At 36.9% G+C, this 14039-nt stretch overlaps 1 protein-coding gene across 17 annotated transcripts in view; it reads right to left on the bottom strand.

Annotated features, from left to right (window-relative positions):
• The window catches only part of LOC307185908 (uncharacterized protein), a 390038-nt gene that overhangs the window by 284837 nt on the left and 91162 nt on the right, over positions 1–14039 (bottom strand). For 2 of the 17 annotated variants that reach the window (XM_079920467.1, XM_079920469.1), the window contains exon 3: positions 714–756. The exons of the other annotated variants lie outside the window; for them this stretch is intronic. In XM_079920467.1, the coding sequence (XP_079776593.1) occupies positions 714–756 (43 nt within the window). The remainder of the gene's footprint in view (positions 1–713; positions 757–14039) is intronic. 17 annotated transcript variants of the gene reach the window in all.

Here is a 14039-nt window from a genome sequence, read left to right as displayed (position 1 = left end):
ATTCCCATTACAAGGTGGTTTCTGGGAACCAAGGAATATTCTGTTTCTTGATCTGGGTGCTGGTTACACAGGTAGGTCAGTTTATGAAATTGGTGGAGTAGTACACTTAGGGCATGTGCACTTTTCTGAACGTGCACTGTACTTAAATTTAAAATCTTTTAGAACTCAGTCTATTCCAAAAGCCATTTTTTGTATCTGAGAAGCAAATCTTTTCTTTAAAACGCTAGATAGGGAACATTTTAGACTTTATGAGATATCATTCTATCTTTTGGGGTTTTTTTTGTTTGTTTATTTGGTTGGTTGGTCAGTTGGCTCGTTGGTTTTTTACAACCCTTTAAAAACGAAAAAACATTATTGAGAGTTGTGCAAAAACAGGTCATGAATAACACATGAAGTCAGGATAACTTGGGGTCACCAAGGGAGTGAATGCAGATAGAGAGGAAAGGAGGACCACAGAGTGAACCCTAGGGCCTCCAACATTAAGTTACACCTACTAAACCTATTAATATAATAAAGTACATTACTAAATTTCCTAATATTAAGCCTTTTCATTTCTGATTTCATTATGCTGTATTATTTTTTAATGAGCTACCAAGTTTTCTTTGCTAATGCCTTATTTAGTATTTTCCATTTTTATTTGTAAAGTCAGATAGTTTTACAATTTCCTTTTCTGTAAAATTTTTCTTAAGCTTTGTTATCAATGTCGTACTTACATCACAAGAATTGATTTGGAAGTTTTCCTTCTTTCTCCATGCTCTAGAATAGATGAAATAACAAAGAAAGTATCTGCACTTTAAAGTTTTCAGTAAAGTTTTTTACAAATCTGTCTAGGCCAAGTGCTGTGCTTTTGCAGGGGTGGGAGGTAAATCTTTTTGATAATGGCAATAATTTAACATTGGGTTTACTCTTTGCCAGACCTTATTATAACAACCTACACATATTAACACATTTAATCTTCACAACAACCCAATGAGCTAAGTGTCATTATTATCATCATTATTACATCATCACCATCATCTCCATTTTACATCTGAGGAAACTGAAGCAAGAGACGTTAAATCGGCGGGTAGGGGGACACTATATATTTCGAAAGATGGAATTCAATGCAAGAAATTGATTACACAGGTATTGAAAAGCTGAAGGAGTAAGAAGGGAACACTGAGGCAAAGCAAGAGACAACTGTAAAAGACTGGTACCACTCTTAGGGGTGGAGCAACAAAGGGGAAGAGAGTGGAATTACAAGAACCCAGGAGCTTGAAGGAAGAGCCCAGCAAATGGAGGCTCTGACCTCAGGGGTATGATGAAGCTGTTTCCAGGGATCCCCTTAGAAGCAGAAGGATGGGTGACAAACAGAAACATCAAAAAATCAAAAGAAAGCCCATTCTCTACAGCTCCTGACTTTCACCTTTCTCAGTGCTCCCTACCTGCAAAAGGCAGCAGGCAAAGGACCCTGTGAACTGCAGTTCTCAAAGGCCCAGCCCCAGCTTCAGAGAAGAACATTTAGAAGGATGGATTTAGACCTCAGAGGCATATACAAATATCCCCATATCTCGTCCCTCTTGTGTCTCCCTCCCACCCTCGCTATCCCACCCCTCTAGGTGGACACAAAGCACCAAGCTGATCTCCCTGTGCTATGTGGCTGCTTCCCACTAGCTACCTATTTTACATTTGGTAGTGTATATATGTCCACACCACTCTCTCACTTCATCCCAGCTTACCCTTCCCCCTCCTCGTGTCCTCAAGACCATTCTCTACATTTGCATCTTTATTCCTGCTGCCCCAAGGTTCTTCAGAACAATTTTTTTTTTAGATACCATATATATGTGTTAGCATACAGTATTTGTTTTTCTCTTTCTCACTTACTTCACTCTGTATAACAGACTCTAGGTCCATCCACCTCACTACAAATAACTCAATTTCGTTTCTTTTTATGGCTGAGTAATATTCCATTGTATATATGTGCCACATCTTCTTTATCCATTCATCTGTCAATGGACACTAAGGTTGCTTCCATGTCCCGGCTATTGTAAATAGAGCTGCAATGAACATTGTGGTACATGACTCTTTATGAATTATAGTTTTCTCAGGGTATATGCCCAGTAGTAGGATTGCTGGGTCATATGGTAGTTCTATTTGTAGTTTTTTAAGGAACCTCCATACTGCTTTCCATAGTGGTTGTATCAATTTACATTCCCACCAACAGTGCAGGAGGGTTCCCTTTTCACCACACCCTTTCCAGCATTTACACAAAAATAAACTCCAAATGGATTAAAGACTTAAATATAAAACTATAAAAATATAAAACTCTTAGAGGAAAACACAGGAAAAATACTCTTTGACATCAACCACAGCAAGATCTTTTTTGACCCACCTCCTAGAGTAATGGAAATAAAAATAAACAAATGGGACTCAATTAAACTCAAAAGCTTTGCACAGCAAAGGAAACCATAAACAAGACAAAAAGACAACCCTCAGAATGGCAGAAAATATTTGCAAATGAAACAACAAAGGATTAATTTCCAATTTTCCTCTTTCTGTTTCGTTTTCCCTTCATGTCATTTCTCTTGTATATATGTACTTTCTTCCTTTTCTCTTAATTAGATTATCTCATCATTTATCAAATCAGTTTTTTTCAAATCACTAGATTTTTATTTTGTTTTTTTGTTACATTCTCTAACTCCTTCCATTCTGCCTTTTTCTTCATTAATCCTTTCCTTTGACTTCCATTTGGTTTATTCTGTTCTTTTTCTATCTTTTGTGTCATATTTTTATGGTTTCTTTTTATTGTACTAAGTATTTAAGGCTATAAATTAACTTCTGAGCATGGCTTAGGATTCTGATATGCAGGCTAAAATCCTTTTCAATATATAACTTCAGATTTTCTTTTTTTCAGGAGACATTTTATAAATTATATATTTATATAATTGCTCTATTATACCATTTGGGTTTCCCCCCCCCCTTTGGAAATTCCAATTGTAAACGTGCTGGATCTCCTTTGTCTTTATTCTATACCTAGCTTTTTCTCTCTAATCATTGTATGTCCTTATTTATATTTCATTTGCTTGTTTTTTCTCATTTCTTTCTTCTATGTCACTTACTGTGCTTCCTAATATATCTGTTCTCTGTTTTACACTTTGAAATTTAGTCTTCACTTATAAATTATGTATTTTCTTTTTCTTCTTTCTCTTTTCTGAAACCTACCACTTTCTGCTTCAACTCCTCCAATAGTCTGGCTGACACCTTCTGCTGACTGTTCAGCTTTTCCTGGTTTCTTATATTTCTGATTTATGGTATTAACTGAGAGCTGTAATTGCTACATTAATTTTTTTAATTCACATTAAAATGTTGGTTATAATTTTCATTTGCTTCATGCAACATTTTCCAATGAGCTTTCTTTCTATATAGGGGAGTTTTGGTGCTCTTTTGCACAGTTTTCTTATTGGTTTTGTGTTTGGATGCTGTCTTTAATCCATTCTTGTTATGTATATTTAAATGAGTTGAATTTTCCTAGACCAGCTATTAACAAGACCCAGTGAACAGTTTTCTAGGATTCTTTGTTCAAAAGTTCTCACTGGTATTGCTAAAGTAGTAGACTATTTAAAATACAATCCACAGCTCCTCTGACACTTAAGCACCTAACCTGGTTCAGAATAGCTTCTACTCCCAACTCTAATTTCCCTTGGATCCTTTGCTTATCACTGATACCAAGGGGATATACCTCTTGCCTTCCAAACTGTTTGTTCACTCCCTTTTGGTACCTGGAGTTTTCTGAGACATGTCAGTGACCTCTTGATTTCCCCAGATGCTTTCTGCAACTTCTTTACCCACCTTCCTTAGCAGTTAAACCCTGTTCTGTCTCAGTCCAGTTCGTAGCACTTCCCATTCAGAGATGGGTCTGCTCTTTTTGGGAGTAGATATTGTTTTTTGATTTCTTATATCCACCACTGCTAATCCCTTCTATATTCCCAAATTCTTCATCCTACCTTCAGCGCCCAAAGCCCCATCATTCCCATGAAGTTGATGTTGATTTCATTTGCTTGGGCCATAATTAAATGTAACCTAGAGTTTGTGAATTCTCTGTTTTCTAGAGAAAAAAATTTTGTTTTGTTTCTATTCTCCTTTTGATTTTCAAGAAAAAAATGGGTAAGATTTACAACTAAGCTGCCTATGCTACTATCATATCCACTTTGATGATTAATTTATTTCTACTGAAACCATAGGTGCAAGAAGAATTGCCAGTCCTACTGACAATAAAACTACTGGTTGAAAAGGAAGTCAATGTCCTGTATTTACACTTATAAAATTTCCAAAGTATTTTAATTCTATCTCTGGGATGCCTTTTATATCTAATGTACTTCTTAATGCCCTCTGATCTGAAGTGTTGACTCTGTAAATATTTTTTGCCTGGGCAATGTACAATGGAATCATAACATCATCTTTCATAAGGATAATGCATGCTACTAAAAGCCCAGCTAATAGTGCAATTCTCTATTTAATTATCTCCTCTGGCATAATATAACCACCTACTTTCAATTATTATACTCATCATAATTAAGTCATAGAGACACTCTGTCTCTGGATATGTGAATAGTACATTTGAACAAAGGACAGAGTCAGAGTACAACTTAGAATGACTTTCTATTTACTGAAGCATTTTGCTATTACGAAAAGTGTTCCACTTTATACAGATTCTTTTCATGCAGTAGCAAAGACAAATTTTAAGGAAAGCATTTCAAGTAACTGTCTACAAGTGGTTTAAAAAGTTGCCCAAGGAGGTTGCACAAACCTGGGTTTGAATCCCAGGGTCTTTGCTTCTTAACTGTAGGACTTTCAAAGCTTCACTTTCTTTATATGTACATAACCCATTCGTCCAAACTTATTATTCTGGGGCACACAGCAACGTCACTCTTTTAATATCCAAATTAGTACATCTCAAATCCCACCCTGTGAATCACAGTTCACACTCCTTCTAGACATTCCCTCCATTACAAGTGCTGCTTTCTCTGTCCACAGCAAAAATCCCATGTAAAATGGTCGGAGAATATCATCAGCCCATGCAAAGGTACCTCTTCCCTGATGCTGGCTGTCCATACAGTACAGACACTAAACCCAGGCATCCTGGGAAAGTCCAACCAAATTCCTGATAATCGACTTCACTGCTGCCTCCTACAACAGTTCCAGGGGGATTGGGATATGGAAGGATTTTAGCATCATTGATGTGTTAAGTCCAGAACCAGCCCTCTCCTTCCAATTACTTAAATCATGGGCACACACGTCTCCCTTTACTTACAAGGCACACCTTATTATTATTGCCATCATTATGGTCAGTACATAGTAAACATTTAATAAACATTTGTTGGGTATATGGATGGATGGGTAGAGCAGCTTCCCCCTACAGTTGTCAAATTAAATGAAAGAATGCATGGAAAGTGTCTAGCATAAAGTAGTATGTGACATAAGAAAATGTTAGTTCCCTGTCATTTCTGGTGACAACATTAAGTCAAAAATCTCTAATTTATTACAAGTTTCAAAACATGATTTTAAAAAGCAACGAACATCCACTTTTGAAATAAAAGGGTTAATCCCTTAGTGTCTGTACTTATAGATGTAAATGGAATTAGCAATAAAACTTTACTTCAGTACCAACAACATTAAAACCATATCTTCCAATTACATAAAACACCACTTAAACAATCAATCCACAGACCTCACTTCACCAGTTTCAACCACTGCATCTAAACATTTCCAGTTCTTTTGATAAAAGGCTTGTTTTTATCTTACAGCTTGGGAGAAATAAAAAAATAAGGCAATGCAACAATGTATTTCCATAGCCAGGGAGAAAGCAGAAATTCTCTGAGAAATTTACCTTTTAAATTTACTTGTATAAGCAAGAGTGTTAAAATTTTTGTCATACTAATTTTTGTAGCTTTTGAAATAATTGTGAATTTCATCCATATTTCCATAGAATATGATTATACTTCTTTTAAAGCAATTTCTTTAATAAACCATTTGCTTCATATTATTATTATTATTATAACTCTTGATTCTTGATTGCGATTAATTATAATGACCACTTTACTCCCGGGCTTTCAAATGTAAACAATTTTATTCAGAGTTGTCTCATACTTTCCATAGTCTCCAGAGAATCTATAATTGTGATGACACACTGTAAATATGAAATAAATACTTATGGAATTAATGAAATGTGTGTGATACCACCTATATATCATTTTGGTAAACAGAACCACGAAACTATTGATGAAGAAGTTTGAAGCCTATGCTTGTTCTCTCCTAAGTGCCATTTAAAAAACCACTGTTAAATAAGACAGTGTGCTAGAATTAGGAGTTATTATGAAGGTATAAAAATTGGGGGGATGGGAATTTTTAAAAATTAGAAAGTGTAGTCTTTCTACATTTTTAAAAATTGGGGGAAAAAAAGAATTTAACACACTTGCACTTCCTTCCCAATAAATTCCATGTAAATGTGAACTCAGTAAGTCCCTTCATTAGACTGTCTAGGCTTAAAAAGTTGACAGTGAAATTCGAAAAGATACATGCACCCCAGTGTTCATAGCAGCATTATTTACAGTTGCCAAGATACGGAAGCAATCTAAGTATCCATTAGTGGACGGACGAATGGATAAAGAAGATGTGGTATGTAATATATACATATACATATATATATATACCTACACACATACACACACACAAAGAAATACTACTCAGCCATAGAAAAGAATAAAATTTTGACATTTGCAGCAACATGGATGGACTCAGAGGGCATTACACTAAGTGAAATAAGTCATACAGAGAGAGGTAAATACTGCATGAAATCACTTATATGTGGAATATAAAAAATACAACTAGTGAATATAACAAAAAAGAAGCAGACTCACAGATATAGAGAACAAACTAGTGTTACAGGTGGAGAGAGAGGAGAGGGGAGAGGAGAGGAGTAATACAGGTGTAGGGGATTAAGAGTACAAACTGTTAGGTATAAAATAAGCTACAAGGATACATTGTACAACATGGGGAATATAGCCAATATTTTACAATAACTATAAATGGAGTATAACCTTTAACAATTGTGAATCACTATATTGTACACCTGTAATTTATATAATATTGTACATCAACTGTACTTCAATTTTAAAAAAAATTCTGAAGGTAAAAAAAAGAAGTTGACGGTGAAAATAACCATACAACACTGATATTCACATCAGGATAGTTACTAATTGTCTTGTCAGATCCAGCCAGACCACACTTCTACTCCCAAGGTGGGAGATGAGAACTTCCCTACAGCGAATACATCTTCCCTCTCAATCATCCTGTGAAAAAATTAATCCTAAATCAGAAAACAGCATCTGCAAACTGGGAGACAGAAAGACATCTTCCTCTGTCTAGAGCTAAAACCAACTGGACAAAGACTCTGAGACCCGGAGAGTCCTGGGCCACTTTGACTAGTGAATCTCTTGGCCATGTAAAACCCCAGAGAAACCCGGTGGTTCTGTGAAGATTTGGGGTTTTGTAGTAAAAACAATAAGAGACACACAGACAAAGGATGACATTATGAGATTACCAAGTCCTCTGACCTCAAAAGAATCAAACAGACTGAGTTCTGGCTGCATTTGTGAGTGATTAAAAAACAACCAGAAATGACCAGTTAGGCTCCACTAAGCCCATGGGGATTAAAGGGCATCAACAGAGAGTCTCCAAAGAAAGACTGGAGAGTCTTTCTGCTAATATACAAACCTTTGGGAATTCAGAATTGTTGAATTTGGGAATATCAATTACTATATTCCAACCTGAAAATACCAGCTACATTTGGAAACACGTATTAAATTGAAGCTTTTCATGAGAAAAAACAGAGTAAACAGTAATGATATAAATTCTATACATGTGATATGTAGGAAGCAAGAGCATTTAAAACAATTTTTTAAATATAAACATATTAAAAATTCTGATCTTTGAATATTCTTACATCAATTTACATAATAACCCTACATATTTTCACTGACTGTTGATATATAGCAGTCTAAAACTGAAACTCATAAACTTATGGAATCTAAGAGTTAGAAGGGATTTAGGAGCCTGAACCAAGATGGCAGAATAGAAGGACATGCCCTCACTCCCTCGTGCAAGAACACCAGAATCACAAATAACTGCTGAACAATCATCGACAGGAAGACACTGGAACTCACCAAAAAAGATACCCCACATCCAAAGACAAAGGAGAAGCCAAAATGAGATGGTAAGAGTGGCGCAATCACAATAAAATCAAATCCCATAACTGCTGGGTGGGTGACGCACAAACTGGAGAACACTTATACCACAGAAGTCCACCCACTGAGGTGAAGGTTCTGAGCCCCACGTCAGGTTTCCCAATGGGAGGAGGAATTCCTAGAGAATCAGACTTTGAAGGCTACTGGGATTTGATTGCAGGACTCTGACAGGACTGGGGGAAACAGAGACTCCACTCTTGGAAGGCACACACAAAGTACCGTACGCATCGGGACCCAGGGGAAGGAGCAGTGACCCCAGGGGAGACTGAACCACATCTACCTGCTAGTGTTGCAGGGTCTCCTGCAGAGGCCGGGGATGGCTGTGGCTCACCATGAGGACAAGGACACTGGCAGCAGAAATTCTGGGAAGTACTGATTCGCGTGAGCCCTCCCAGAGTCCTCCATTAGCCCCACCGAAGAACCTGCAGGCTCTAGTGTTGGGTTACCTCAGGCAAAAAACCAACAGGGAGGGAACCCAGCCCCACCCATCACCTGTCAAGCAGATTAAAGTTTTACTGAGCTCTGCCCACCAGAGCAACAGCCAGCTCTACCCACTACCAGTGTCTCCCAACAGGAAACTTGCACAAGCCTCTTACATAGGCTCATCCACCACAGAGCAGACAGCAGAAGTAAGAAGAACTACAACCCTGCAGCCTGTAGAACAAAAACCACATTCACAGAAGGATAGACAAGATGAAAAAGCAGAGGGCTATGTACCAGATGAAGGAACAAGATAAAACCACAGAAAAACAACTAAATGAAGTGGAGATAGGCAACCTTCCAGAAAAAGAATTCAGAATAATGATAGTGAAATGATCCAGGACCTCAGAAAAATAATGGAGGCAAAGATCGGGAAGATGCAAGAAATGTTTAACAAAGACCTAGAAGAATTAAAGAACAAACAAACAGAGATGAACAATACAATAACTGAAATGAAAAATACACTAGAAGGAATCATTAGCAGAATAACTGAGGCAGAAGAACGGATAAGTGACTTGGAAGATAGAATGGTGGAATTCATTGCTGCAGAACAGAATAAAGAAAAAAGAAGGAAAAGACATGAAGACAGTCTAAGAGACCTCTGGGACAACATTAAACACAACAACATTCACATTATAGGGGTCCCAGAAGGAGAAGAGAGAGAGAAAGGACCTGAGAAAATATTTGAAGAGATTATAGTCAAAAACTTCCCTAACATGGGAAAGGAAATAGCCACCCAAGTCCAGGAAGTGCAGAGAGTCCCATACAGGATAAACCCAAGGAGATACATTCCGAGATACATAATAAACAAACTGGCAAAATTTAAAGACAAAGAAAAATTATTGAAAGCAGCAAGGAAAAAATGACAGATAAGATACAAGGGAACTCCCATAAGGTTAACAGCTGATTTCTCAGCAGAAACCCTACAAGCCAGATGGGAGTGGCATGATATACTTAAAGTGATGAAAGGGAAGAACCTACAACCAAGATTAGTCTACCCAGCAAGGATCTCATTCAGATTTGATGGAGAAATCAAAAGCTTTCCAGACAAGCAAAAGCTAAGAGAATTCAGCACCACCAAACCAGCTCTACAACAAACGCTAAAGGAACTTCTCTAAGTAGGAAACACAAGAGAAGAAAAGGACCTACAAAAACACAGGCAAAACAATTAAGAAAATGGTCATAGGAACGAACACACATATTGATACTTACCTTAAATGTGAATGGATTAAATGCTCCAACCAAAAGACACAGACTTGCTGAATGGATACAAAAACAAGACCCATATATATGCTGCCTACAAGAGACCCACTTCAGACCTAGGGACACATACAGACTGAAAGTGAGGGGATGGAAAAAGATATTCCATGCAAAGGGAAATCAAAAGAAAGCTGGAGTAGCAATACTCGTATCAGATAAAATAGACTTTAAAATAAACAATGTTACAAGAGAAAAGGAAGAACACTACATAATGATCAAGAGATCAATCCAAGAATAAGAAATAACAATTATAAATATATATGCACCCAACACAGGAGCATCTCAATACATAAGGCAACTGCTAACAGACAGTAACACAATAATAGTGGAGGACTTCAACACCTCACACCAATGGACAGATCATCCAAAATGAAAATAAATAAAGAAACAAAAACTTTAAATGACACAATACACCACATAGATTTAATTGATATTTATAAGATATTCCATCCAAAAACAGCAGATTACACTTTCTTCTCAAGTGTGCATGGAACATTCTCCTGGATAGATCATATTTTGGGTGACAAATCAAGCCTCAGTAAATTTAAGAAAATTGAAATCATATCAAGCATCTTTTCTGACCACAACGCTATGAGATTAGAAATCTATTACAGGGAAAAAAATTAAAAACACAAATTCATGGAGGCTAAACAATACGTTACTAAATGACCAAGAGATCATTTAGTGGAGAAATCAAAGAGGAAATCAAAAAATACCTAGAGACAAATGACAATGAAAACACAACGATCCAAAACCTATAGGATGCAGCAAAAGTAGTTCTAAGAGGGAAGTTTATAGCTATACAAGCCTATCTCAAGAAACAAGAAAATTCAAAAATAAAAAACCTAACCTTACACCTAAAGGAACCAGAGAAAGAAGAATAAACAAAACCCAAAGTTAGCAGAAGGAAAGAAATCATAAAGATCAGAGCAGAAATAAATGAAATAGAAACAAGGAGAACAACAGCAAAGATCAATAAAACTAAAAGCTAGATCTTTGAGAAGATAAGCAAAATTGATAAACCATCAGCCAGACTCATCAAAAAAAAAGAGAGAAAGGACTCAAATCAATAAAATTAGAAATGAAATGGAGAAGTTACAACAGACACTGCATAAATACAAAGCATCCTAAGAGACTACTATAAGAAACTCTATGCCAATAAAATGGACAACCTGGAAGAAATGGACAAATTCTTAGAAATGCACAACCTCCAAGACTGAACCAGGAAAAAACAGAAAATATGAACAGACCAATCACAAGTATTGAAATTTAAACTGTGATTAAAAATCTTCCAACAAACACAAGTCCAGGACCAGATGGCTTCACAGGCGAATTCTATCAAACATTTAGAGAAGAGCTAACACCCATCCTTCTCAAATTCTTCCAAAAAATTGCAGAGGAAGGAACACTCCCAAACTCATTCTATGAGGCCACCATCACCCTGATACTAAAACCAGACAGAGATACTACAGAAAAAGAAAATTACAGACCAATACCACGGATGAATATAGATGCAACACTCCTCAACGAAGTACTAGCAAACAGAATCCACCAACACAGTAAAAGGATCATACACCGTGATCAAGTGGGATTTATCCCAGGGATGCAAGGATTCTTCAATATACACAAATCAATCAATGTGATAAACCATATTAACAAAATGAAGAAGAAAAACCATATGATCATCTCAAGAGATGCAGAAAAAGCTTTTGACAAAATTCAACACCCATTTATGATAAAAACTCTCCAGAAAGTGGTCATGGAGGAAACCTACTGCAACATAATAAAGGCCATATATGACAAACTCACAGCTAACATAATACTCAACAGTGATAAACTGAAAGAATTTCCTCTAAGATCAGGAACAAGACAAGGATGTCCACTCTCACACTATTATTCAACATAGTTTTGGAAGTCCTCACTATGGCAATCAGAGAAGAAAAAGAAATAAAAGGAATCCAAATTGGAAAACAAGAAGTAAAACTGTCACTGTTTGCAGATGACATGAGACTCTACATAGAGAATCCTAAAGATGCCACCAGAAAACTACTAGAGCTAATCAATGAATCTGGTAAAGTTGCAGTATACAAAATTAATGCACAGAAATCTCTTGTATTCCTCTATAATAATGATAAAAATCTGAAAGAGAAATTAAGGAAACACTCCCATTTACCACTGCAACAAAAAGAATAAAATATCTAGGAATAAACCTACCTAGGGAGACAAAAGACCTGTATGCTGAAAACTATAAGACACTGATGAAAGAAATTAAAGATGACACCAACAGATGGAGAGATATACCATGTTCTTGGATTGGAAGAATCAATATTGTGAAAATGACTACCCAAAGCAATCTACAGATTCAATGCAATCCCTATCAAACTACCAAGGGCATTTTTCAGAGAACTAGCACAAAAAATCTTAAAATTTGTATGGAGACACAAAAGACCCTGAATAGCCAAAGCAGTCTTGAGGGAAAAAAGCAGAGCTGGAGGAATCAGACTCCCTGACTTCAGACCATACTATAAAGCTACAGTAATCAAGACAATATGGTACTGGCACAAAAACAGAAATACAGATCAATGGAACAGGAGAGAAAAGCCCAGAAGTAAAACCCACCCACCTATGGTCAACTAATCTATGACAAAGGAGGCAAGGATATACAATGGAGAAAAGACAGTCTCTTCAATAAGTGGTCCCAGGAAAACTGGACAGCTACATGTAAAAGAATGAAATTAGAACACTCGCTAACACCATACACAAAAATAAACTCAAATGGATTAGAGACCTAAATGTAAGACCAGACACTATAAAACTCTTGGAGAAAACATAGGAAGAACACTCTGACATAAATCACAGCAAGATCTTTTTTGATCCACCTCCTATAGTAATGGAAATAAAAACAAAAATAAACAAATGGGACCTAATGAAACTTAAAAGCTTTTGCACAGCAAAGGAAACCATAAATAAGACAAAAAGACAACCCTCAGAAAGGGAGAAAATATTTGCAAACGTATCAACGGACAAAGGATTAATCTCCAAAATATATAAACAGCTCATGCAATATTAAAAAAACAAATAACCCAATCAAAAAATGGGTAGACCTAAATAGACATTTCTCCAAAGAAGACATACAGATGGCCAAGAAGCACATAAAAAGCTGCTCAACATCACTAATTATTCAAGAAATGCAAATCAAAACTACAATGAGGTATCACCTCACACCAGTTAGAATGGGCATCCTCAGAAAATCTACAAACAACAAATGCTGGAGAGGGTGTGGATAAAGGGGAACCGTCTTGCACTGTTGGTGGGAATGTAAATTGATACAGCCATTATGGTGAACAGTATAGAGGTTCCTTAAAAAACTAAAAATAGGGCTTCCCTGGTGGCGCAGTAGTTGAGGGTCTGCCTGCCAATGCAGGAGACGCGGGTTCGTGCCCCGGTCTGGGAAGATCCCACATGCCGCGGAGCGGCTAGGCCCATGGGCCATGGCCACTGAGCCTGCGCATCTGGAGCCTGTGCTCCACAACGGCAGAGGCCACAGCAGTGAGAGGCACACGTACCGCAAAAAAAATAAATAAATAAAATAAAAATAGAAATAACATATGATCCAGCAATCTCACTACTGGGCATATACCCACAGAAAACCATAATTCAAAAAGACACAGGTACCCCAATGTTCATTGCAGCACTATTTACAACAGCCAGGTCATGGAAGCAACCTAAATGCCCATCAACAGAGGAATGGATAAAGAAGATGTGGTACATATATACAATGGAATATTACTCAGCCATGAAAAGGAACGAAAATGGGTCATTTGTTGAGACATGGATGGATCTAAAGACTGTCATACAGAGTGAAGTAAGTCAGAAAGAGAAAAATAAACATCGTATATTAATGCTTATATGTGGAACCTAGAAAAATGGTACAGATGAACTAGTTTGCAGGGCAGAAACTGAGACAGAGATGTAGAGGACAAATGTATGGACACCAAGGGGTAAAGTGGTTGGGGG

The sequence above is a fragment of the Stenella coeruleoalba genome (assembly GCF_951394435.1).
Source record: "Stenella coeruleoalba genome assembly, chromosome: 4".
Classification (NCBI taxonomy): Eukaryota; Metazoa; Chordata; class Mammalia; order Artiodactyla; family Delphinidae; genus Stenella; species Stenella coeruleoalba.
The sequence above is the reverse complement of the archived record's forward strand: the minus strand, read 5'-3'. Positions and strand labels throughout refer to the sequence as shown.